General features: G+C 32.5%; 2 protein-coding genes across 2 annotated transcripts in view; both read left to right on the top strand.

The window, feature by feature from the left end:
* LOC131842848 (uncharacterized) overlaps positions 1-11,682 on the top strand; it is a 32,802-nt gene extending 21,120 nt beyond the window's left edge. Inside the window, exons 21-31 of the mRNA XM_059191416.1 lie at positions 1,035-1,130; positions 1,474-1,709; positions 4,108-4,318; positions 5,174-5,269; positions 6,836-7,062; positions 7,143-7,350; positions 7,852-7,932; positions 8,931-9,163; positions 9,854-10,076; positions 10,587-10,682; positions 11,465-11,682. Of these exons, the coding sequence (XP_059047399.1) occupies positions 1,035-1,130; positions 1,474-1,709; positions 4,108-4,318; positions 5,174-5,269; positions 6,836-7,062; positions 7,143-7,350; positions 7,852-7,932; positions 8,931-9,163; positions 9,854-10,076; positions 10,587-10,682; positions 11,465-11,682 (1,925 nt within the window). The remainder of the gene's footprint in view (positions 1-1,034; positions 1,131-1,473; positions 1,710-4,107; positions 4,319-5,173; positions 5,270-6,835; positions 7,063-7,142; positions 7,351-7,851; positions 7,933-8,930; positions 9,164-9,853; positions 10,077-10,586; positions 10,683-11,464) is intronic.
* A 1,173-nt stretch (positions 11,683-12,855) lies between these two features.
* LOC131843185 (serine/threonine-protein phosphatase 5) lies at positions 12,856-22,224 on the top strand. The gene is made up of 9 exons (XM_059191804.1): positions 12,856-13,063; positions 13,199-13,440; positions 15,149-15,296; positions 16,461-16,582; positions 17,163-17,433; positions 18,312-18,542; positions 19,092-19,311; positions 20,037-20,118; positions 21,539-22,224. The coding sequence occupies exons 1-9, from the start codon at positions 12,970-12,972 to the stop codon at positions 21,599-21,601; spliced, it is 1,473 nt and encodes a 490-aa protein (XP_059047787.1). The 5' UTR covers positions 12,856-12,969; the 3' UTR covers positions 21,602-22,224.
* The last annotated feature ends 4,497 nt before the right edge of the window (positions 22,225-26,721 follow it).

Here is a 26,721-nt window from a genome sequence, read left to right as displayed (position 1 = left end):
GCCCGTGATACTGGTCCTACAATTATTATGCAAGCCATTTCAGAAGATTAAGATGTCGTACCTCTTATCCTGTATTTTCAATGCCTTTCCATGGCCCATTACAGAAACGCAGCGTATAAAGCAAACCTGCTTTTAGGATGGAATAGGTGAGGTTAAGGTACCCCGCAAATCACTTTCTACGTGGCTGGATTTAATTATACATTCACAGAAGTGCTGAGTATTAGGTCAAGTACGATATCTAAGAATATCGTGTGTTGCCGACGTATGGGAAAAAACATTTCGAACTAAACTCTGTCACTATTTCTCATTATTACTTTAAATAAAAATAATATTCCACGTATTTATTAAACACGTGAATCTTAAACAAAATTATCTTATTTACCCTCAACTATAACGATACATTATCGGGGGGAGGGGAATATTAAAAAAGAGGATAAATTACCTAATAGCTAGCAAAGGAGTATATCAACTTCGACTCGGTCCCTCTAAAAACCATCGCGGTTAATTTCAGATGAATTCCCCTAGTTGGACTAACTGATATAACAGCAAAATTTACTGGTGCCCAGCCAGCATATACAGTTAGCAAAGGCGGGTGCAGCTTTCCATTATCATTGTATGACATACAGTGGCTTGTCTGTCAATATACTATACTATAGACTCCATTTCGGCGAATGTGCTCAGGAACTGCACAAACTCATCACTACAGCATTGTTGCACAACAGTACAAGACGTAGAGTGCACTCCACATATACACTGTTGACATCCCTGCTGCTCATAGCAACCGATTTGCATCATCTTTACTTATACGAGCAGCTAAGTAGTGGAACTCTCTGCGTCTGTGTTTCCTGTCTCTTACAACACTGGGTCTTTCAAGTCAAGAATGAATAGGCACTATTTGAGCTTGCGTGTAGTAGCTTAGACCGCATCTTCACTTAACGCGTGAGATTGCGGTCAAAAACGCTCAAATTTAGATATAAAATGAACGATGCATTATCCAATAAAAAATTATACAGACGTATTTTATGTACTTGCAGAAATAATCAATCTGAATTTGTACGTTCTGGACACCGATTACACAGAATTTGCATTGCTCTACAGCTGCGAGAATATCAATCAAGAACAAAAACAAGGTATGGAAATCATTTTTGTAATTTACAATTTTGAAATCGGTAAAAGTGTACCGCAACAAAATAGGTTGAACACTTGAAACTTGGGACTAGAAATGAACCCTTTTAAACATTCTATATATACTAGCTGTCCCACAAACGTTGTTTTGCCATATAAATTAAAATGGCTATTAAAAAATAGGGGTTTATGGTAGAAGGGTGAAAATTTAGGGTTGTATGTATTTTATTGTCACATTACAAAAAAAATAAAAAAGATTGTCCAAAAAATTACAATACATTTTTAGGGGTGGAAAACCCTTATCACTTAGAGTTATGAAAAATTTATATATAATGTATATCTTCGCAGTGTTCAGTTGGAAACTAGGACGTCACCAGTCAGAGCTTTCTCCACAAGCAAAAGCTCGTATCGACGAAGCAGTCACTAACAACAGAAATCTTTGGGCCGGTTATTACGAAGACGCAGGCCAAAACAACGACGCGTGCTTTTACTATCCTCGATTTAACGAGTTACCCGACTATATCACTTTCCGCGGCCCATGTGACGAGAGAATAAGAGGAATCAGCAATTTCGATGTCAATAGAGTAAGTGTATATAATCCATTCTGTAATAATTATTTTAAGAAACGCACACTTATTAATCTTTGACGCCCCTGGAAGTCTAGCGGTTTATCATACCGCCTTACTTCCGACGATCGCGAGATCGATTCCTCGCGCGATACAATCGTTCATCATGAGTATGAGTGTTTATATTGTGCTAGGTGTTTTCTATTTATCCTATGTATGTATTTGGAAAGAGAATGTATATAAGTATTTCTTGCATTTACTTCATGGCGCAATATAAAGAAATTCAGAATGTCAGATCAATTACAGAATAATAACATATTGCTTTTAAATCGGAATGTATTGTAATCACACTGTGATTACCTTATTATACAGAAAATTCATAATAAATCTCTATACAACTATTGAAAATTCAGAGTCTGTTTTGTAATACACATTATTTTATTTCTTTTTAAATTAATAAAAGTTATGCCTCGAATTAGCAGTGGTATTAATTGTTAATATTATTTAACTATTATTATTTATTTAATCGATAATAAAAAAAAAAACAAAAATAATTGAATAATATTATTTATATAAAAACATTGGCCATTTGTTGGTACATACATAAATTTATTTTATATATATTAAATCGTAGGAAATGACACATATTTTACTGTAAACAAATTTACATCATCTCATCACAAATCCCAGTTTGGATTTGTTCAAATTTAAAAACATTTTTGTAAATACAATTATTTTATACCAGCTGTGCCCGCGGTTTCGTTTACGTATGTATAATCTATATTACTGTAAAGTTTCATTAAAATCTGTTCAATACATTTTGCGTGAAAGAGTAACAAACATCCATCCATACTCACACATTGTCGCGTTTGTAATATTAATAAGATCTCAGTAATTACCACATATCTATTGTAATTTAATATAAGTTGATCAACATATTATGTCTCCGCCTTTTTCTATATACATTAAAATATTTAAATATTTTTCATCGTTTAATTCTAAATGATCGTTCTGGTCATATTATATTATTGTAATATTTACTGACTTATATTAAAATGGAGTTTTAGACATGTTCTTTTTATTTCAATACATACAATTTTACAATTTATTGTCTTGACAACTTATTGTCTTAATAAACATTATCCTCTGCTGGTATTATCTACGCCATTACCGTACATTTTTTAGTGGTTTATGTAGTCCTCGACTATTTCTTCTATGACTAGTTCTTCGGGAGACTTCTTCCTAAGACAAACTACATAAATAGTTCGCAGATTTCCTGTCCTTAGTTTGTATCAAAATAATTTAGAGATCTTGCTAACAAAATTAGAACTTATATTTGAATATTAGTACATTTAAGTAACTTATTGCGAGATATAGGCGACCTATACAGGTTGACTAACCTGTAAACTAGTTGTGTTAACGAACTAAAATAACTAACTAGTTTGTAATAGATCTGCGAACTTAATTGGCCGTTCTGAGTTGCGAACTATGGTGTGGTGCAAAAGTACTATAGTCTTAAAATCCTAGGTCTTTGGACTCATAAGCTAAAGAACATAAATTTTCTAAATATATGGGTCCTGGGTTCAAGTCCCACATTGGATCCCATATGGCATGGCTAACTCGGTCGATAGACCATGAGACTTTCAGGGTTGGGTCTTGGGCGCCAATATAGCAAAAGTAGCTTAAGTATTTCTAAAAATAGCTACCGGAACTTGCGATTTTGGTCTGACAATTTAGTGGTACATTTAAGGCGCTAGCTATACGCTATACCACTTACAATTATGGATGGATTGAATTTTGGATTGATTCAGTCCCCTATTAAAATTAATAAACAATGCTTGGAATTTAGATGTTTTAAAAATAGCAGCGGGTTTCCAAAGTTTTCTTTGTAACTCTACCAACGACAATTAAAACCTATATATTTAGTTTTTCACTAGCAGCATTTTCGCGGGATTGATAAGCAACAGAGATCATAAAAATCAGGATGCCGGTAAAACTATTTATTTGTTTTCATAACAATTTATTTCTCTCGAAAGTGGCTTCTGCCTGCTTTTGCTTGCAGAAGTCAATGATAGCTTGTTCTATTGCATGTCATATTTTCTTTTATTTCACGTTTTATTCGTTTTTTTGGCTACAGCTGCTTTTTCAATGAATTCTTCATCTTTATTCTTGTCTAATGACTCCTTATTGTCTCTAGTTGTTTATTTACTACTTATACTTCATTACGTAATATTTTCATCTATACGTCACTTTTAGCATGATAATTTGTATAATAACAAATAGGTTCTTTTACATACGCAATCTAATTATACCTCTAAACTAATGCTACTTTTGTCTTTGCATTAAAAAATACTTTTCAGCATGTGTAGTTGGCCTTGATTGATTTAGAAGTAATATTTCGTTCTATGTTAAACAGTATGCGGGAAGATGGATCGAAATAGAGAAGTACCCTCAACCTTTCCAATTTGGTACTTGCCATCGAAGTGAATATGACGTAGTGAATGGCATATTAGAAGTACATAGTACTCAGGTGTCTAATAGGACGCTATTGTCGCTGCTTGGATCTGCAACTGTATCTTCTGATGATGGCAGTGGAATGTTGAGTGTTACATTCTTAATTGATGGTGGTAAGTGTCACATTATAATAACAGATATTATCTACATTAAAGGGGTTAATTGTAAAAATTTAAGAGATATAGTAACTCTCAAAAACTACTCATAAATATTATAATGTGAATATTATGTTAGACACTATTTGAACGATAAAATTGACTTCAATATTTTAAAAAATTATCATTTTTTAAAATAACTTTCCATTCCATTTAATTGGTTTTAAACCAATTAAATGGAAATCCATCAGTTGAATTTTTGCGAGTTTATGCACAGTTTTGAATTTAGACATTTAGTAACAACCTACAACTCAAATCGACTTATAAATTTGAATCATTAAACAAGCGAGAGAAATTTTATAATAAATTTTCATCTTTTCATAAACTATCACTGGTTTCAGCTTAGTCACGATTAACCCCGTATACCAGAAACATAAAGAAACTCCAGTTTTATAATAAACAAATAATTTAGTAAAATAAAAACTTATAGAAGAATAAAAAATAGGCAGAGTTACTTAAAAGTGGCTTTATAATTAAGCTGTACATAGCATTTTAATCAAATATAACGTTTTTAAACGTAATATTTGATTAAACATTTATGTCAATGCTTATTTTATATTTTACAAGGGAAGTTGTTATGTCTTAGCTATGAATATTCAGCGCTGCATTCAAATTTACAATATGCAAGTATCAAAGGTGTCTAAATATTTCTAAGGACCTTATACAAATATTACAAAATAAGGAATATAAAATAATGAGATCAGTTATAACGTTTTCAAGTGAAGCCATATCCAAGGGAAAAAGGGATTCATTTTTGTACTAGTGTACATTTATGTTTTAGTTTACATGTACATTTAGAATATATTTTTTTAGTGGAAACAGTGGCCAACTATTATATTCTCGCGACTGACTACGACAGCTATTCTCTCGTGTACACCTGTAGCAATATACCTGATGGAAGAAGACAAGGTACTTTTTTTATTATTTTATCTATTACAAGCGAACCTCCCCGGCTTTGCACACGTATTCCAAGACTATAATGAATACTATACACTACACTATACACAACCCTTCAACGTATTATACACCTAAACTTTTCTCAGAAAATCTGTTGATCTATAAAAACTAAATCAAAATCCGTACAATACTTTTTGAAATTATCGTTAACTAATAGAAATGTAATAATGCCGGAGCGTTTTTTGATTTGATTAATGAAATATTAATAATAATTATTATAATAATATCTCAGGACAATTCACACAGCGCCATCTAGTCCCACTATAAGCAGAGCTTGTGTTATGGGTACTAGACAACTGAAAAAAATAAATGGATACATTTTTTTTTAATACATATTATACATAGAAAACACCCAGACCGATACAAACAATCATACTCATGAATACAAATGTTTGTACCGTGCGAGGAATCGAACCCACGACCATCGGATAGTAAAGCGATGTGCTAAACCACTAGACCACTGAGCCTGTCAATTATTTTTGAAACATAACGCATTTATGTCTTTGAACTTAAAAGGCACTACTTTTTAAGTTACTTGTCAAACAAGATGTTGCCTTATCTGACTGAAAGTGACAACCCTCGGTTGTTATCATATATAAACAAATTATTATATATCACATAATCAATGTAGTATGCTAAAGTATCACAGCTTGGTATACTGTATTTCTCTCAAGAAGTGAAGTTGCTAGCCGAGCTGATTTAGACGGTAGAGATAGTGATAAAAAATAAAACGTGGAAGGCTCTATGTACACAAATAATATTAAACTAAGTTTGTAAATACACGCTATGAGCGTGCAGATTAGTCAGTCAGCATTATTTTAAAAAGTAATATATATTAATAAATTATTTATGCACTGAGTTCAATGGTGAGGTCGCTCCGTGAAGCCTGTGAAGACACCAGGAGTCTTCTGCGCTTTTAAGAGGAGCTTGGCTGGATAAATTAGTCTCGGATCTACACGTACAACGACCCAGATGAGAGACTGATTACCGAAAATGGTGTCCAACTTACATTTATAACCACCGAGATTTGTTTGTACATTTTTTGACTGTACATTTGTCACCTCATTGTGGATACCTCAGACTCATCTATTTCAGACACCAAGTAGCTTGCTTCATAATGTGTTTCAGTTGTAGAATGTGATAAAGCAGAGAATATACAGGATTATATAAATACAAATAATTTTTTAAGTAAATTTATTATTTCTGAATAATCATGTAATATATTTTTCTACCGCTTATTCGGCTAAGAAACTTATGTGTTGCTGTTAAAAATGAATGATGTTCAGCATTACATATTTCTGATTTTGTGTGGTTGGAAGTATGACATTTTAGTCCTCCAGAATGTCAACGCATGAGGGGTATCGCGGGCGTTACATGATAACGTGATGTCTGTAGTAAAGTTCACATATATATAGTATGTTCACATAATAAACCGCATGGTTACCACTTACTAATAGCCACGAAATGGGCCTTCAGCTATTTGCCATTACAGTGACATAAAAAACTTATTTTTTTTAGTACACAGCTGGAAACTTAGCAGAACATTTTCCTTAAGCCAACAAGCTAACAACATTATCGACCAGACTATTCTAGACACTCAAGGTCTCATAGAAGAATATTATACACCAACGAGTCAAGACGAGGAGGATTGTTTCTACGTACCAGAAGTGGATCCAGAACGTGCGCCAGTGTTTAGAGGCCAGTGTCAAGATATTGTTGGACAAGAGAATTTCAATATACAACAGGTTCGATTCTCAATTTTTTCATATAGCATCTAAATTGTTATAAACGCAAATCAAAATAAATAAAACTTATTTCAATCTAGTTCCTTGGTTGGTGGCACGAAATCAAGAGTTATCCGAGAGATGGAGGTGGTGGTGAATGCACCAGTTCACGTTACCAAAGTTCCGATGGCCAGTTCCAACTGGTTGATACCGGTATATTTGACGTCACTGCACAAATAACTACTGGAACCGTACAGGCTAATAGTAATGGTCGCTTAACTAGAACATTAAGTAACGGACAACAGCAAGGTATGTTGAAAATTCTTAAATTAAACGTTACAATAAACTTTATCACTCCTGTCCATTATGAGATTGCCTGGAAGAAATGTATAATTACATTCTATATATACGTATAATTAGTAATTACGGTATCTTACCACTTTTTATAGTTTACTAGTACTTATATTTCGGCAGTGTTTCAAAAACCATAAATAAAATATTTTTTATGGGCAGACATATTCGTCTATCTTCACACGTCTCCGTTTGTTCCTACTATTAAAAATATAAAATTATTATATGACTACAAAAAAGTTTTACCATAAAAATTATTTACCATCTACCCACTGTTCTTCAGTTTACCAGTGATCATGGCGGTTGAAACACTGCCGAAATATTGGGAACTCAATAAAAAAAATGAGACGTAGTAAGATCCCGCGATTTTTACTAATTATACGTATGAATAATGACCGCGTCAGATTTAAATATTATATACTTATATTCTATATATATAATAACATTCTTGTTTTGCAGAAATTTGGGTGCTGACAACAGATTACGAAAATTATGCGTTCCTGTACTCATGTGAAAACATCGACAATGAACACAGACGAGGTAAGCTGAAAGTTTTTATTTTATTCATCTAGGCAGATCTAGATCTATAGGCCCAGATTGCAGGTTTACGGGGATTTTGATGCGATAGGGAGAATATTATGAATCTTAAACTAAGTATATGTAATCGTATCTATTTCCAAGAATATTTAAGTTGTTGTTTGTCCCTCAAACTTTGTAATAAATATGTATATTTAAAAAAAAATTCGAAAAAATGTAAAAAAATATTTTGGAGAGATCCACCCTTAACACTTAGGCGTATAAAAATTTCTTATAAACCTATTCTCAGACCTACTGAATATATAATACACATAAAATTTCATCAAAATCGGTCAAGTCGTTTCGGAGGAGTAAGAAGACAAAACCTGTGTCACGAAAATTTTATATATTAGACTAGCTACTCGCCTGGCTTCGCACGGGTATACATGTATCTAAATATATATAACTCAAAGCTAACTGACTGACATAGTGATCTAACAACGCACAACCCAAACCACTGGACGGATCGGGCTGAAATTTGGCATGCAAGTAGATATTATGACGTAGGCATCCGCTAAGAATTTTGTTTAATTCTATCCCCAAGGCGATAAAATAGGGGATAAAAGTTTGTATGAAACTTTGTCAATTTTAAACCGATCGGGCTGAGACATTGCATGCATGAAAGCAGGTATCCCCTAAGAAAGGATTTTGATAAATTCCACCCCTAAGGGGATAAATTAACGCGAACGAAGCCGCGGGCAAAAGCTAGTTATATATAAAAACCTTCCTCTAGAATCATTCTATCTATTATAAAAAACGCATCAAATCCGTTGCGTAGTTTTAAAGATATAAGCATACATAGAGACAGACAGCGACAGCCTTTATTTTATACTACGTAATGATGAACTAGGTAGATTGTTATGTAATAAGATATGTGTTATAATGTATTTAATAAATATTTTTAAGTATATAATGTACATAAAGTTATTATATATTTAAGGTGCTCATTTTATTTTTTTCAGTTTGGAGTGCGTTGCATAGCCGAAATCGTACAGTCGAACTGCCCGCGGAGGTTCAAACCGCAATAGAAGAATTTATAGAGGAGAATGAAGTACTCTACCCAAAATTCTACCTCGATGTTGACCAAAGTGACAACGCCTGCTTCCACTACCCTGAACAGTCCGGCCAACAAATAATATTGCCTGGACAGTGCGATGAAAATATCCCCGTGCAGCAGAACTTTGAAATCGAAGAGGTAATAATATTATAAATTAAATTGACGGCCTCGATGGTCTAACGGGTTAGCACACCGCCTTCCTATGATCGCGGGTTCGATTCCTCGCTATGTTGATATATGATTGTTTGTATCGGTCTGAGTGATTTCTATGTATATTATGAATGTAATTGCAAAAATGTATCTTACTGGTATTATATAGCGGAAGTTTGTGAGTGAGGATGGATGTTTGTTACTCTTTCACACAAAAACTACTAAATAGATTTTAATAAAATTTTATAATAATATAGCTTATACATCAAAATAACATATAGGCTATTCACGCGGTTCACCCGCGTGAATAGCCTATATGTTATTTTGTTACCGCGGGATTGATAATGGAATTGTGATCTCTCTCATAGCCAATATATGTTATTTTGTAGTCTGAAGCATCAGCCTTAGACGTAGCGTCGTGGTGAACGAACTGGATACGCCCATTGATAATTATATCTTCTTGAAAATGTACAGTACATTTTCAAGCAATTATAGCATTACTTATATATAGAATTAATCTACACTAGTGCTGGTGGGCCGAGAACGACCTGCTATACACTGGAGGAACTATTGTTAGGGAAGCAATTCAAGCCCCCGCCGCGCCGCCGCTCCTGGTGAATTTTTATGGTTTTACTTACCGCAGCGAAGATATTAAATAAACTCGTCTTATCCCCACAGTACACTGGAAGATGGTATCAAACTGAGAGATATCCCCATGAAAACGAAAGAGGTACCTGTATAGGAACCGAATATAACCTGGATATAGAAACAGGTATCCTGACTGTCCTGAACTGGGCGGTAATCGATGACGAGCTAATAACAGTCGAAGGAAATGTCACAATTACCACAGATGATGGAAGCGCGAAACTGATAATGGAATTGCTAGATGCAGATACTAACGGTGAGAATAGTATTTTTATCTCTCTCACACTTATTAGTATACAGATGTTTGTAAAGGATGTAGACATTATAGAAGGTATTATATAAAAATAGCTACTTTTCAATATACGCTTGCGGTTACTATTTAATCTGTACTTCTCGGATTAAAGGAAACGAGAAATTAAACTAGTTTTGTACTTAATTATTTATTTTCAATAATGATATATACTCACGACTTTTACCCTAAAAATGATAGTCTGAAGCATCAGCCTTAGACGTAGCGTCGTGGTGAACTTTGAACTGGATACGCCCAGTTTTCGTTTAGTAGCCACCGTTATATCTCATACTAATTTAGATATTTGTCGCTGTTTCCGACACCAGAGAGTTAAAAATATCATTTTCCGCAATTTTTATTGTACCGAAAGACCGACCGAGATTTAACTCTCGACCTTTCGGTATAAGAAGTTAAAAACCACTATGCCGCAATTTTATGCATGCTTATTTCATGATATTTATTATTATTTATTTTCAGAAACCACAACATTGGAACTATACGTATTGACAACTGACTATGCAAATTACTCTCTGTTGTACAGTTGTACCAACATTGACGAATACAACAGAGCCGGTGAGTGTATTTATACTATATTGTTTTCAAATTAATAACGTTTAAAAGCGGAACATACACATAAAATAACGTAATTAGTGTACATACATATATGTAGTAGTAACGAGAAATATTATAGAAAATGTCGCCTAAAAATACCGGGGATACAACATCTCGACAAACGAGAAAAAAATACTAGTACGATATATTATTTTGTTTCTAAAAATCACGAACCTAACCTGTTTTGTCTCTTTCCTTCAAATAACATTTTAATTTAATTGAAAATGACAAAACGTTATAAATTTTATAAATGATATGTAGAGTACTATGCTTACATATAAAAGTGTACCATCTGAGGCCTGCGCAAATTCATCGAATCTTTTGGGGACTTGCCTTAAAAAGGTTTAGTAAGTTGTTTCGGCTATGCAGAGAAATGACAAGATAAAAGACATGACATCTTAGTCCTCTGAAATGGAAAAGCATGAGTGGTATCGTGGGTATCACATGATAACATCAGAATTAGTCAATAATTTAACACTTAAAGATTTGTACGCTTGATATAAACAGATTTTTAGGCAAGGCAAGGGCCACGTTTTCAATAACATCATACATATATGTAATGTACGTACCCAAAATCATTTACAAATAAAATTATATTATTATGAATATCATTAGGTTGGACGTAAACTTGTTTTCAATTCCAATTAAATAAAAACATAAGATCACCACGTATGTATATATGATAAACGAAGAATAATTAAACATTTAAAACAAAATCGTTACATATACCATTCATTCAACAGTTGGCGCGTGGAAGCTGAGTCGTACACGAGTAATGTCGCCAGAGAGTACAGAAGCCGTCAATGCATACATGAGCACAAGAGAAGAACTTCACCAGCCATACTTCATCGATATCGTACAGTACGAAGACTGCGATGAGCCCGATTCTTCTATATTAATCCAAAGCAGTAGTATAATGTTAATAGTTTGCTTAGCCATACAGATACTATCATTTGTATAATAAAATATAAATATAGCTAATAAGTATTAAGTTTTATATTTATACAATATAAAAATTACCTACATGGGTCAAAAGCAGTATTACTCTCAAGTTGTTTGATTCGTCATAAATAGGAACTAATACAAGTATTATTTATTGTAAATGATAACACGAAAAATTGTTTTATATATAGGTAATAAAAAAAATTACATCATTCTATTGTATTATTGTACTTTCATAAAAACTCAGAAATAAATACAATGCATCATTATTATACTAGTCGTAACCCCACGACTTCGTACGCCATCTATTGACAATAGATCAAACTACAACAGGATATAAAAAGCATCTATAAAATACAACATCGGAGAGATCTCATCAACACCTTTGAGATAAATTACCACGATGGGCTTATTGACCTAACCTGATGCTCAACATAGTCATCCACTAAAAACTTACATCATCCATTAAGGTTTCGAATGTTTGTTATAAGCGTCACTGTGTCTAAGAGTTAGTGTACTTTTTTTTATGTCGATGAATAAGAAATGCATCCATCTGCGCTAGCAGTGTACGTCGCACCTGTGGAGGATTAGAACTTGCATGAAGTCAGTTCAATTGGCATCATGGCGAATTCTCTAACGTACAACCACTATGGTTTCTAGGAGGGACCCTATATGGATCGACATGACATGGTATATTGGTATCAATCGGACTATTAGTCCCGTCTCTAATAACAAGAGATAATAATAATAATAACAGGATTATAATCCCACTATTAGTGTAATCAGGCAGAAATCTATAAATGCTTTTACAAATTATAGTAGAATGAATATCAATACTATGCCTATCTGTCGAATCATGACAAATTGCCACAAAACCAAATTTTCTACCTGATATGTTGGATCTACAGATGAGACACTGCGTAGTACATAGGCGCTATAAGAAAAAGAAAATCATTTTCAAATGCAAACAAGGTTTTAACTTTATTAATAATTGTAGATAATATTAATGAAGTTCAATAGTCAGTTAACAGTCACTCGATTTACCGATTAACATTGATATCTACATCACGTTTATATATTTTTGATATTGGCAACATATTAAACGAACTTCATTTCAGTCATTCATACAGAAAAACCACCACTCATTAATTCAACTTTCATTCATTCAACTATCATCAGTCATCAATTCATTTTTCATGAATTCTCAATAGCATTTTAATGGATGTAAGAATATTACATTTTTTATAATTAGGGCCATACTTCAATTTGTCACGCTTTATTTTATCGAATACAATAACTCGTAACAATGTCTAATAACGCGGAAATCACTGGTCCTGTGTCACAAGAAGACATAGAGGCTGCGGAAAAATTGAAAAATGAAGCCAATGAATTTTTTAAAAGTAAGTATATTAATATGTTAATTTTATCGGTATTGGGGCTATTAGTGTCGTCGGGGTCAGTGATATGTGTCGAATTGTAATATCGATCACAACCGTAATAATTTTATATTCACTGACATAACCTCAAAATTTCAGAACAGAACTACAACTCTGCTATTGAATTATATACGAAAGCAATAGAGAAGAACTCGAAAAATGCGGTTTTTTTCGCAAATAGGAGTATAGCGAATCTGCGATTGGAAAACTTTGGGTATGCCTTGAGCGACGCGTCGAAAGCGATAGAGTTGGATAGGGCTTATACTAAGGCCTATTACAGACGGGCGGCGGCTCATATGTTTCTAGGAAAATATAAACTAGCACTTAAGGATTTTGAATATGTAAGTATTATTATATATTTATTTTATTGAGAATGCCAAAGGAGCTGCATGCTTCAATGGACAGATAGTGGTAATTGACCATGTATTTACTTAAGTAATACATAATAATTTGTGTGGCCTTATCTTTTAATATTCCCAAAGATTTAGGTGTTTTATTTGATAGAAGGATATACCGCCTGTACCTAATGTACTGCTATTATGTTGTTATTATGTTAACAGTTGTATATTGTATTTGTAGAATCTATAACAGTTATATACTGATGTCACAAAATCTAACCAATTATTTATGACGATGGATGTATAAAAAAATTGAACCAAACTGATAGAGACATAAAGATGGTTGATGAAATTATACAGCTAATTGCATAATCACACAATATTACCTGATTTCACTAAGAATCACTTGTATGCTGATTATCGCATGCCTCTTTCTTGTTACTGTTTATTTATAAATATTTTTTATTGCACTTAAATACATTTGTAAGTATATTAATGACAACTAATGTTAACAAAGGAGGATTTGATTTGATTTGATTTATTTATTTAAAATAATTTTCTAACTTTACTCAAAAGAGCAGCACACAAGTTTCGTGCTCATCATTGTGATGGGCTCATCACAAAAAGAATGCAATGCAATCTGAAGGAGTGGTAGAATAAAAAAATATGACAATTTAAAAGTGCTTGTATTAAGTGTATTTGAATAAAGATTATTTCTATTACTATAGATTAGTAGATAGAAATAGTAAAACACTATAAAAAGTTCCAATTCAGATAGTAAAATTAGAAACTTATTAAATGATATGACTACTACTTGGACAATTATAATAATATAACAAAAAATGGTTGTGTAAATATGGTGCATATTACATATATCTACAAATCATATAGGTAAAATGTTATTTATTTTCCTTATGAGTTCGGTACCATTAGTATCATTTCAAAATTTATGTAGAATATATTTGTATAATTGTGTTATGATTTTGTATTTTCTGTGCATTATACTTTAGATCCATCCATTTTTTTTTATAATGTATATAATATTCATATTCCTTGAACTATCGTCTTGTTTGCTCTTCCAAATCCTATAAAATATTTTTTTTAAATGGTCATACATAAGTACTACATAATTGCATTATTTGTAAAATAAAAATAGAATTAAATAGAAAATCTTTTATTCAAATAAACTTAGTTAACAGCACTATTGAATAGTTATAGTTTTTTTTTTTTAAATCCACCGTTTATTCCGAAAGCACTCTCATCATAAGAAAAATGAGCTAGAATGTTGCACTATTAAATAATTATTGTAACTTTACATTTTTAAGTCGAAAAATGTGAATACAAACCACCAACTAGCACTAATTGTGGTATAAAACATTCAATATTTCTTTCTAATTTCTACTTTACTTCTTTGTGAATATGGTTCAGTTTTATTTATACCTGTGTTTAGTCTTGGCCTTACCCTTTGCAATCCTGTAGATGAAAATCAATTTCATGTATTTAATAATCTATGAGGCTTTTTTTTATAAAGTCTATATAGTAATATTATAAATGAGAAAGTATGACCATTTCTTTTTCACTATTGAACAAATTTTAAGTAAAGGTATATTGATATTGGCTATCTTTTATGTAAAGAAATGCAGGAAAAGTAGTGATTAATTGCTAATACAATATGAATATTATACATATATGTATATATTATGTGTTTCAGGTAACCAAAGTTAGGCCAAATGATCAAGATGCAAAGGTAAAATTTAATGAATGCAACAAAATTGTAAAAAAAATTGCATTCGAAAAAGCCATCTCTGTGGATAAGAAAGAAGTCAATTTAGCAGACTCCATTAATTTAGATGTTATGAGTAAGTGATAAATCATTTATATAATACTTTAATAACAATATCATAGATATAATATTTTCTTTATTATTTTCTGTAATTTTACTCATCTAAAATTTACAAAATGAATTATATAGTATACTTAACATAAATAAATTTAATTATTATATTATAATAGTTGTTAAATTATTATAAAAATATCGCTATTTCTTCTTTGCTAAAATTAAGTAATCTAAATCTTTGCTAAAAGTAAGTAAGTATGATCGCTTACATCTTTTAAAATATTCAACAGTGATTCATGAAGAATGTTTATATGTATAATACAGTATTCATGCGAAGCCGGGGCGGGTAGTTAATATAAACATATTACAACTAAATAAAATTACGACTAAGAATTACTTATTAACAGCAAGTATTGTCACAACATTTAATTCACTAAGTAAATGTTACTTCCCAATTAGTACATACTAATTTATGTTTAAAACACTTTTGAGCTTTGATAAAAAAAAAAAAAAATATTGCTCATGGTATTCGTGATTTTTTTAATTTTACGTATAATGACGGTGCCAAATTTTAAATAGTTTTTATTATAAACCAACTACTCAGGTCATATCACACTGCACCATCTATCAACTCCTAGAGATCTACTCCTAAGCAGAGCTTGTACTATGGCTACTAGGCAACTGATGTGAATACATTTTTTTTATAAACATAATAGACACTCAATTTAATAATGTAAAAATAAATGTGTTTTATTATCCATATGTTTGTATAATGTGTTCATTGCTGACCTAATTTAAATTCTGCTCTGTTGATAATAAGGTTGTTGCCTTATTAAGTAGATAAATGCTCTTATCATTCTATCTTAGGTGTGATTTTTATATCTGAAGATAAACCATTACATTTATATATGTTATTATATTTATAGTAATCTAATGAATTACTATTAATATATTAGTTTTGAATTTTATTATTATAGAATATATTATTATTAACCTACTTCAAAGTGGAGGTTTTCAATTCGATTGTTTTTTTATGATTGCTACTTCAGTCAGTCTTTAGTAAGATTTAAACATACATAGGGACAGACAGCGACAGCAACTTTATTTTATACTATGTAATGATGATGATGTACAAGTGTATCTAATCTTATTAAAGGTGTCTAAAATATTATTTCTCTACTCACAGCCATTGAAGACGAGTATGAGGGACCATCCCTGGAGGATGGTAAAGTAACTTTGAAGTTTGTTACTGAACTCATGGAACATTATAAACAACAAAAGAAACTACACAAGAAATATGCTTATAAGGTATTTTATATATATAAACTGTTTCTTGTAGTTATAAGAATGACTGTTATTCTTGATTCATCACACAAACTTAGACCATGATTTCTAAAAAAATAATCTGGAAGCTCCAACTCCCCCAGATTTTTGTGACAAAAGATAGCATATATTTGTGCTCGTGACGCCATTTATTTTTACGCCAAATCGTGGCCAGTCCCCATTACACTAACAATCTCTTCTCTCCCCATTTGCCGATATTTATATAACACTACCTGACCCCACCAACGTTGTTTTGCCATATAAATTAAAATCGCTATTCAAAAATAGGGGTTAATGGTAGAGTAAAAATTTTTTGCACAAAATTTTTATTTTTTTATAATGTGACATTAAAAACTATATCGGGTCAAAAAATTAAAAGAAATGTTAGTAGCGGCCCACCATTATCTCTTAGGGGTACGAAAAATAGTAGCCAATTCTCAGACTTACTGAATATACATATAAAATTTAATACAAAACGGCCAAGCCGTTTAGGAGGAGTATGGTAACTAACATGAGAATTCTATATTTGTATAACATTTACTTATACGCTTTTTTTTGTTGTCAGATCTTAATCGACGTTAAAGCGTATTTACAAAAACAGTGTTCTCTCGTTGACATCAAAGTGCCAGATGATGAGAAGTTCACAGTCTGTGGAGATATTCACGGACAGTTCTACGACCTGATGAACATATTCCAATTGAACGGACTGCCGTCAGAGAAGAACCCGTACCTGTTTAACGGTGACTTCGTAGACCGAGGCTCATTCAGTGTAGAATGTATATTCACATTGTTTAGTTTCAAGCTACTATTTCCTAACCACTTTTTTATGTCAAGAGGTGAGTGTCATATATTTTTTTATGTAATCATTATTATCTATAAATTACATAACACTTTAAAGGAGTTCGATGAAGTGTATCACAGTGTGACAAGGGTTGGAAGGAATCATAATGTCGTGAATCTTTTCATAATGTTGTGAGAATATATTATCAAATTAGAAATCTCAATTCCACGACATCACACACACATCATATTTAACCCAGAAAACCCGAGGCATTATAAAGCAATGAATAGTTTGGATTTAGTTTGGAAGCCTAGCCAAAATAAAATATGGACAAAAATAAAATTATTTTTTATTTACAAATGTATAACATAGTTCGTTACACAATAACATGTCAATATTAATGTCAACAGATAATTATGTCACAATTACAATTTTAATTATTTAAAATAATGAATTAATTAAATAATACTTTTGATTTTTAATTTAAATATATGTAAAATTGTAAATATGTTATGTCCTCTATGGAGCGAAAATCTTCGATACGGGAGATCAGCTGTGACGAGGGGAGGGGAGGGGGGGGGAGTTTATGAAATTCATGTGACGTAAATTAGCGATGGAATGACCAACAAGCTAACCTGATTGCAGTGGGCAACCGGTAACACGGTTATAACGTCGTCTTATTAGGCCCGATATACACTGAATGCATATTCATTTCACTTATGTAATTCCACTAACACATCTCATCGATAAATCAAAAACATAGTTTATAAAGTATCACGATTAGCGGCAGAAATAGGCGTCTCTGTAAGTAGGTACCTACTCGAGGTATAAGGAAAATGAAAACGTACCTATATTTTATGTTGGGTAAAAAATAGGTACGTGGTATTCCCTAGAATTCCAATAAATTGAACATCAATAAATTTATTACGCCAGGTAACCACGAAACGTTGGACATGAACCGCGCTTACGGCTTCCGAGGCGAAGTGACTTCCAAGTACACCGCTCATATGGCGGACCTCTTCACGGAGGTCTACAACTGGCTACCTCTAGCGCATTGTATAAATAATAAAGTGTTGGTGATGCATGGTGGACTGTTCTCCAAGGATGACGTCACGCTGGACGATATCAGAAAAGTGAACAGAAATACGCAACCTCCTGAAGATGGTATGGTTCAATTATTATTAGATGTCTTTACACGTATGCTCCTTCAGATGCGAATAGGCTTTCACGCAGGAAAGAATGTGCATTTAAATGTTGACAAAGAACAAGAAAGACCGCGCGTGCCGCCAGCTCTTGCATTCCCGCATTATTCCATTGTGCGTGCTTTTTAAATAATTAATTATCATAAAAAATGGCGGACTATGGAGCAAGAAACTTCATTGACGACCTCGGTGGTAAATGTAACTATTGTTTCACGAATATTTAATCCCCTGGCACTTTGAAGATTTGACCATGATGTTTTAAATACTAATTCCAAAATTGGCTAATTGACAATTGTTTTTATACAAATAAGTTAGGAGTTATTGATATATAGTATATAAATATTGATTGACACTTAATTTTGTAGTATAATGTAATTATTTCAAGTTAATAAAAAATTAATTGATTTAAAAATGTATTATTCAATAGATTACTAAAATTTTGCATGCCAAAACAATGGCGAAATATGTGGACTATTGTATTAATACTGACATCCTTTTAATCAATTTGCAGGCATAATGTGTGAATTACTATGGTCCGACCCACAACCGATGCTGGGGCGGTCGCCGTCGAAGCGCGGCGTGGGTTGCCAGTTCGGACCAGACGTAACCGAGAGGTTCTTGCAACACAACGGCTTGGAGTACGTGATCCGCAGTCACGAAGTCAAGAATGACGGCTACGAGGTGGCACATGACGGCAAGTGTATCACCGTGTTCTCTGCGCCTAATTACTGGTCAGTATTCAAGAATTACGCCCGACAGGTCGTGAGTTCAAATTCAGATTAATATAAATAAAATTGACAATTTATATTTCTGCCTGATTCTCTAATGAAGGATATAGCGATAAATGGCGTGGCTCAGATATGAAAATCAACTGAGCCACTGTACGTTGTATTTTTTATGGATGATAATGTTGATGCTAGTTAGCCTGACCTGACTGACTGACTTCACTTCATGCTCATTTTATCATCCTCCACTGGTGCCCCACCAGCGTAAACTGTTATCGCAACACAATTCCATTATCGTCGATTAAAATAAGAAAAAACAATTCCGACAAAAGGGGATAGGGGATTGTCTGTAATGTGGATTAAGAACCCCATTACTGGCAATGTACCATGTCAGGTTGACATCCATCCGTGGTTACCATCATGCTAAATCCCTGGTTAACCTTACCTCATATTTCTCTCATCATCCTCCACTGGTGCCCCACCAGCGAAAACCGTCAGCACAGGCTAGTGTGCCATTGCATAATCATACATTTATAAAATAATGCTCTAAATACATATCTGTGACGTGTCTGGACTTTGAACCCAGTCGTAACGGCATGTTGTTACAACCAACAAACTGAGTCTATTTTTATTTCGACTATAAACATGATAAAAAACCAAACTAATCCGAGATTTAGTGCTAAGTTCGCCTAGCCAAGTTGTATATAACTCTCTTTATTTATTGTTGACAGTGATACAATGGGTAACCTTGGTGCTTTTATCACAATGACTGGCAAAGATCTTACACCTAAATTCACATCCTACGAAGCAGTGGTATGTATTCATTTTTTTATATATCTTAATACGTGAAACAAAAATTTTGTATATACCTTTTTACGAAAATTACGCAAATTATGAAATTTTGCACACTTACGGCCTTATTACAAAAAGATAAACCTGGTTTAGCACTAGTAATAAACCATTCACCAATGTATTCCTTATTACAAAATGAAGTTTATCTCTAAATCGTGATTCGTCTATGGTCTAAAGTTAGACCTGCGATGCCCCTAGTTTAACAGTGGTCTAAATGCAAAAAGTCAAACTCCATTTTAAAAATTGTATTGTAAATTGTTGTTTTTCGAAAAATATTTTAACTAAATTAAAAATATATTAACTAAAAATATTTAAAGCTAATTTTACGATAATAAAAATATATAAAAGACGTTATTTGTTAATTTTTCACTCATTTGACTTTGAAATAGTCACTATTCGAATCGATCCAATAAAAATATCCCGCCGTTCCTTTTCTCCGTATAGGACTCCTACTTGTAATTTAAAACTGATTTTCAGCCTAATAGTACATTAACAAATATAATATATTAATGAAATAGTTATAATGAAGACATAGATAAATAGAAATAAATTTATTTTTAGTTTATACATTTTTATTTGAAGTAATATTATTTTTTATCTTTTCATATTTCTGGTAAAACGGAACGTAACAGACATGAGTGACTGATTTCTGTATGGAATACATAATGAACGATTTAACTGTAGTACTAAGTAGTCCTCTGTTAGATCTGGATTCGTAATAATGTTAGGTTTATTCCAAGTATTAACTTTAGGAATGGTTTAAACCACGACCATTTAGACCACGTTTCGTCCGAGTTTTAACAGATTTTTTGTAATAAGACTGTTATAGTTTATATAGAGAAGGATTGCAGTACCCTATTATTATTTTTTAAATTATACATAATGTATACTTTAAATCTATAAATAAAACGTCATCAGTCGTGTAATATAATGGTAGTGTGTGTGACACTACCATTATATTACACGATATTTAAATGATAACAAAACGTCAATGTCAATATTTTTTAAAATATTGATACAACAACAATAATAATAATAAAAAAAACTCGGAACAATTCACACAGCGCCATCTAGACCCTAACTTAGGTCTAGATGACCCTGAGTGAATTGTTAGCTAGCTAAAGCTTGTGTTATGGGTACTAGATAACTGATACAAATACATAGTTATATGGTTTTTTTGTAAATACATACATATTATACGTAGAAAACACCCAAATCGATACAAACAGTAATACTCATAAATAGAAATGTTTGTACCGTGCGTGGAATCGAACCCGCGATCATCGGAAGTAAGGCGGTGTGGTAAACCGCTAGACCACCGAGACGTCAAGTCGTAGCTGGTGTGAATAATATATTTATTTAATTATTTATTTTGTTACAGCCACATCCTGATGTCAAGCCAATGGCATATGCGAACTCATTCTTCAATTTCCTATGTCAATGATCGAACAAATTTACACTTATCCATATCTTTAATGAAAAAGGTATGAAGTAATACATTTCACGAATACTTGTAAGGAAAATATACAATTTTATACCCACAGGATTTGTAATGTAATAGTTTCACCACTCGCTTACTGCCACAGTGTCGTTTGCAGTTACTACTTGCGATCTCGAGCTATTGTGCTGCCATCTATATAAAATACTAGTGTTTAATTATTGAAAGTTTCATCCATTAGCGTCACATTCGATTTTGTATATCCGTTCTGTAAGGGTATACAAAATTGATACAGCATAGATACTTCAAATTATACGCGGTCGAAGGTACGAGCGGGAACGAGAGGTATACCAGCGAAATCTCTATAATCTTCTAAAAGATTTTGCCCTATCTAGAACTGCAGTAAGTTCTATATTAGAACTTGTATCTAAAACTGCACTAGTAGGCTCCTACCAAATTCTGGACAGGGAGAGATACGAGCAGTGAAGGTGAGTGTTGACGTATGTCGTCAAGGGGCCCCTTAAACCTACGCCCGGGTCACAAGTCCCGGGAACCGCTCGGAGTTTCTCTCACTGCCACACGATGGACCCGGCTACTGCACGGAAATCCATAAAGCCATGGAATGATAAGAAATTTGTCTCTCCGAATTCAAACTATAGTGTTCCCAAATTAGTAAATTTCCCATTGGAAGGCTCTAAGTAAATTTTAAAATGTAACTCTGCAGTGAAATACCAAAGAAACTCTTCAGTAAATTTCGAAAAGTAACTCCCAAAATTCCCAAAATTACTATACTGTCAATTATATTGGGATAATTCCTCATGATTTAATCATTGCCTTTTTTAGTTTATATTAATTACTTGACTACGCCCAGGCTGTATGTATGTGTATATAACTACATATATATATCACCGCGGCTCGTGTACAGTACAAATTATGAAAGCCGTATTACTATACTACGTGTATTATACATAAATGTCATAGTTATCCTTTTATTCATGAAAATGTCAAACATTATATTTTAGCGATTTAACTGTATCTGTCCAGTTTCTACAAGCTGGGATGATCGATGTTAGAAATCAACAATATCAATGTTTCGACGAATACTGAATTTCGACACAATATAAGAAGTTATTGCAAAAAATCTATATGAAATGTTGATAAATTAATATACGAAACAGCCACTAACTATTGTCACTGTATATAATACAGATTCAAACCCACCTTTAAGCGCATACTGTAAATAATCGAATTTTTTAAATTAAATTATGGACGCAGTTTATTAACAGAACAATGCAACTTCATATTTCTTGTACATATTATTTCATTATTTACAATAATACAAATGTAATTAATTGCATTATCCAATTTAAGAATAAATATTTAATACAATGGAGTTCAACAATACGCATTGTATTGTTAATATTAGAAGTGCTTATTAAAATAACGTTGTGAAAAGAACTTTGAAAGTTCATCAAAATATTGCTCATATTTTCATTGTTGACGAATGTTAGAATATGTTTTAGTCTTCCATCGACCATGGCTGATTGGCTCAATTTTTTTTTTTTTAATTGAAACAATAAACAAGACTGTCACCTGACGGTCAGGGGTAACGTCGCCTATTTACATAATAGCACTAATATCAAATGAAAATCTCCATACCGTAGTCTCTAGTATTGGGAAGTTTTAGAAATGATACGTCAATGCAGCGGTACTTGATTTTTATTTGTCTTCAAAATTACGCTCCACGATAGTTACGTGTAGCCACGTCCAGTTGTCTCGGCTGCCTCGGACAGAAAAGGCCGCTCTTTTTTTTTTTTACTACTCTAATGCTGCTTCATCGGACGGGGACGAGTGCAGATGGCACTCCAAACCCGCGAAAAAATTAATGGAGCGGCTGAAGGCCAACTCCCACCTGACGAATACGACTTTAGTCTGAGGGCACCGCTAGGAGTTCGAACCTCGGTTCAGGTTGTTGTAATTTCGATCCGTGTTTGAATTGGACGGAGGATCAATCGGAGGAGGTACCGCTCTCTTTCTCCTTCCCATCTTTATACCCTATGCGTATTGGTGGGGAAACGACAGTGGCGCCATCAATATCGCGGGATATTACAAATTATTCAAATAAGTACTCTAAATTTATATATCGAAACTAACACTAGAGGACCGATGTGAGTGTGGGTGGGAGAAAGCTGTGTGTGAATAGTACAATGATTTAAATTTATAATATTAAAATCTAAAGGAAAGAGCTTATTACTTAAAAGGCCGGCGATGCACTTGCCATTACCCTGGTGTTGCGGATGCTCATGGTCGGCTGTAATCACTGACTGTCCGGTGAGTCGCAAGCAGGTTTGTCCCCTATGCTATAAAACATACCATGAACATCACATACTGCTAATACGTTGTCATTTAGGAGAACTAATGTTTCACACCTATATACCCTGGATATTGTTCTTCTGTCGAAAGACAGCAAATCAAGCTGCTTTGAGGCTTATTGCCTTTCTCATCAATAGATGAGGTATCCATAATATGACTAGACGTCTTTTTAGGTCTACCTCAATAAATTATAGTGTTTTAAACGGAGAATTTGTACCAGACAATATACTATGAATACAAAACATTTTGTTAGCAAATAGATAACGGATAGAAACAAAAACACATTTTTAGTCAGTAGACTGAAATTTTCGTTGAGTTGGCACAAGCTAACGATATTCGCTATGTCATATTTTATTTTTATAAATTTTCACATATCCATTATTGGAATAGGCAAGTTACACAAATATCAAATATGTATTTTATTATGATATATATAATATGTTCACAAGACATTGATTTTAATAAAGTGTATCTTATTCATAGATACGTGAAACGTCTAATGAATGTATTTTAGCATTTAAAATGTTTTCTCTCTTTCTTTTCAAGTTAATATTTTAATATGATTGAAAGTGACAAGACACTAAGTGTTAAAATGTACTTTTATATGTATGTAATATATTGTATTAAGCCCAATTTTAAAATGCCTTTCTCTGTAACTAAAATTCACTAATTTTAGGAATATTAAATTTACATTTCCGCCAGATTGAATGTCTATATCAAATCTAAAAGATATATTTTTAGATATGTTGAAATTAGAAATGAGAAGTCTGCCTACCTTTCAGCCTTATTGTTACATTTTTGTGACTATACGACTGAACAGGTATTAATGAAATTTGGTAAATATAAATAGAATGTATTGCCAGTATGAATATGGGCTATTTTTTATCTTTTAAGATAATCTATATATAAGGGATGAAAGTTTGTGCAGGGGAATTCACGGATAAAATCTAATTTTTATATATTTTGAATATTGGATTGATTCTAGAGTGGTTATACTGATATTTTCTCATATTTAGTGGACTATAGAGACATTTAGAGAATAGCATTTTAGGATGGGCGCCGTTGTATGTTTTTATAATAGAAAAATACTTCTAAACTATCCAAATGTGATATTCTTTCATGGATTGTGTATTGTGAGCATGTACGTTTGTGCTCTACAAAATGTGCTCGAAACTATAAAAAAAATTTTTAAAACTCGAGCAGATAGCAGCCTATTATAGATATTAGAATATTTATTAATTTAACATTAGTGCCATCATAAAGAAGATCAACGAAATAAAACAATATTTTTTATTAAGTAACATAAAGTTAAAGTATGCTCAATTATATTTATTTTTAACTACGAACCAGCTCGCACGTGTAAATACACGTGCGAGCTGCGAATTAAATAATTTAATTTATTCAAAACCAATGAAGGCTTATGCACTTAAATCTTCCGCAGAAATTATTCTACCAATGAGTGAAAAACGCATGAAAATCCGTTCAGTCGTTTTTGAGATACTCGGGATCATGCAGACAGCCGCGGCAGGGTGAACTTTATATCATGTTAGTCTTAGAATTATTATATTGTTTTTATTAGTTTAAAAAAATATGGGATAAATCTTTCAGGGAAAATCAAGAAGTATACGATATTACTAACTTATTTCTAAAATTCTTACTTAAAAACTCGGGTATTTTAAACTTACGAGTCATCGTAAATCGATATTTGTATGGCGATTTGAAATCGATACATATATTAAATCGATTAATGGAATGAAATGTTATTCTGCCATCTGCTCGGGTCTGTATAAGGCCGTTCATAAAATAAATCAATCTATATATATTTTTAGTTTGTAATTGTTGTTGTTTTATTATTTAAGAGTAAACACATATTCTTTCTAATACCTCAAAATAATATGAATAATTTATTATCATCAAATTTTATATAACTCAACCTAGCGCATATAAACATACTTATAGTTGAATTGTTAAGTTAATAATAGCCAACATGATTTACATAATAGCCATTTAAGGCAGACTAGGCCCAAGCTTATCAGAGCTTGTGTGTGAGTACTGAACAATTGATAGGAATGCTTAAATACATTTTTTTTAATACATACGTAATATACATAGAAAACATCCAGGCGAGTATCGACAATCATACTCGTGAATATGTTTGCGTCGTGTGAGGAATCGAACTTGCAACTACTAGAAGTTAGGTGTGGTTACCTGCAAAACCGTCATTTAATCGTTGGCCCCTCATGAAAATTATGATGATTATTTAATAGGGTATCTGGACTTCATTATTATAATATTTACAATTATAATGCAGTTACAGCAAACGTTTCCAATAAGCATTTATTACAATAATATGTAGATATTTTGAAATGATCTTATGAGTATACAAGGTAATTTATTACGATCAATATTTAAATGCGATGATGTCTAGTCTTCTAGACTCTATGAGGTTTACTTATTATACTATCATAGATATGGGATCGTATCTAAAACAATCTATATACACAAAAACAGTACTAAGTTATAGAATGTTCTACTAAAATATCTTTTAATTCCTTACTTGCATTTATGACTGTTTATACATATGATCCTATGTATATGACAGTGTAATAGGCCTTATCACAAATAAATTGTTGTAAATATATTAGAGTTACTTTGATTACAATGCATAATGTAATGGTAATTCTTGGTATTTATTTAATTAGTACCATATTTTATGCACGGCCGCCGCACCAATGTATTAACTGACGTTGACG

The sequence above is a fragment of the Achroia grisella genome, unplaced genomic scaffold, assembly GCF_030625045.1.
Source record: "Achroia grisella isolate CSIRO2021 unplaced genomic scaffold, CSIRO_AGI_Agris_v1 utg1086, whole genome shotgun sequence".
NCBI lineage: Eukaryota > Metazoa > Arthropoda > Insecta > Lepidoptera > Pyralidae > Achroia > Achroia grisella.
Note: the sequence above shows the minus strand (reverse complement) of the source record. Positions and strands in the feature narration are given on the sequence as shown.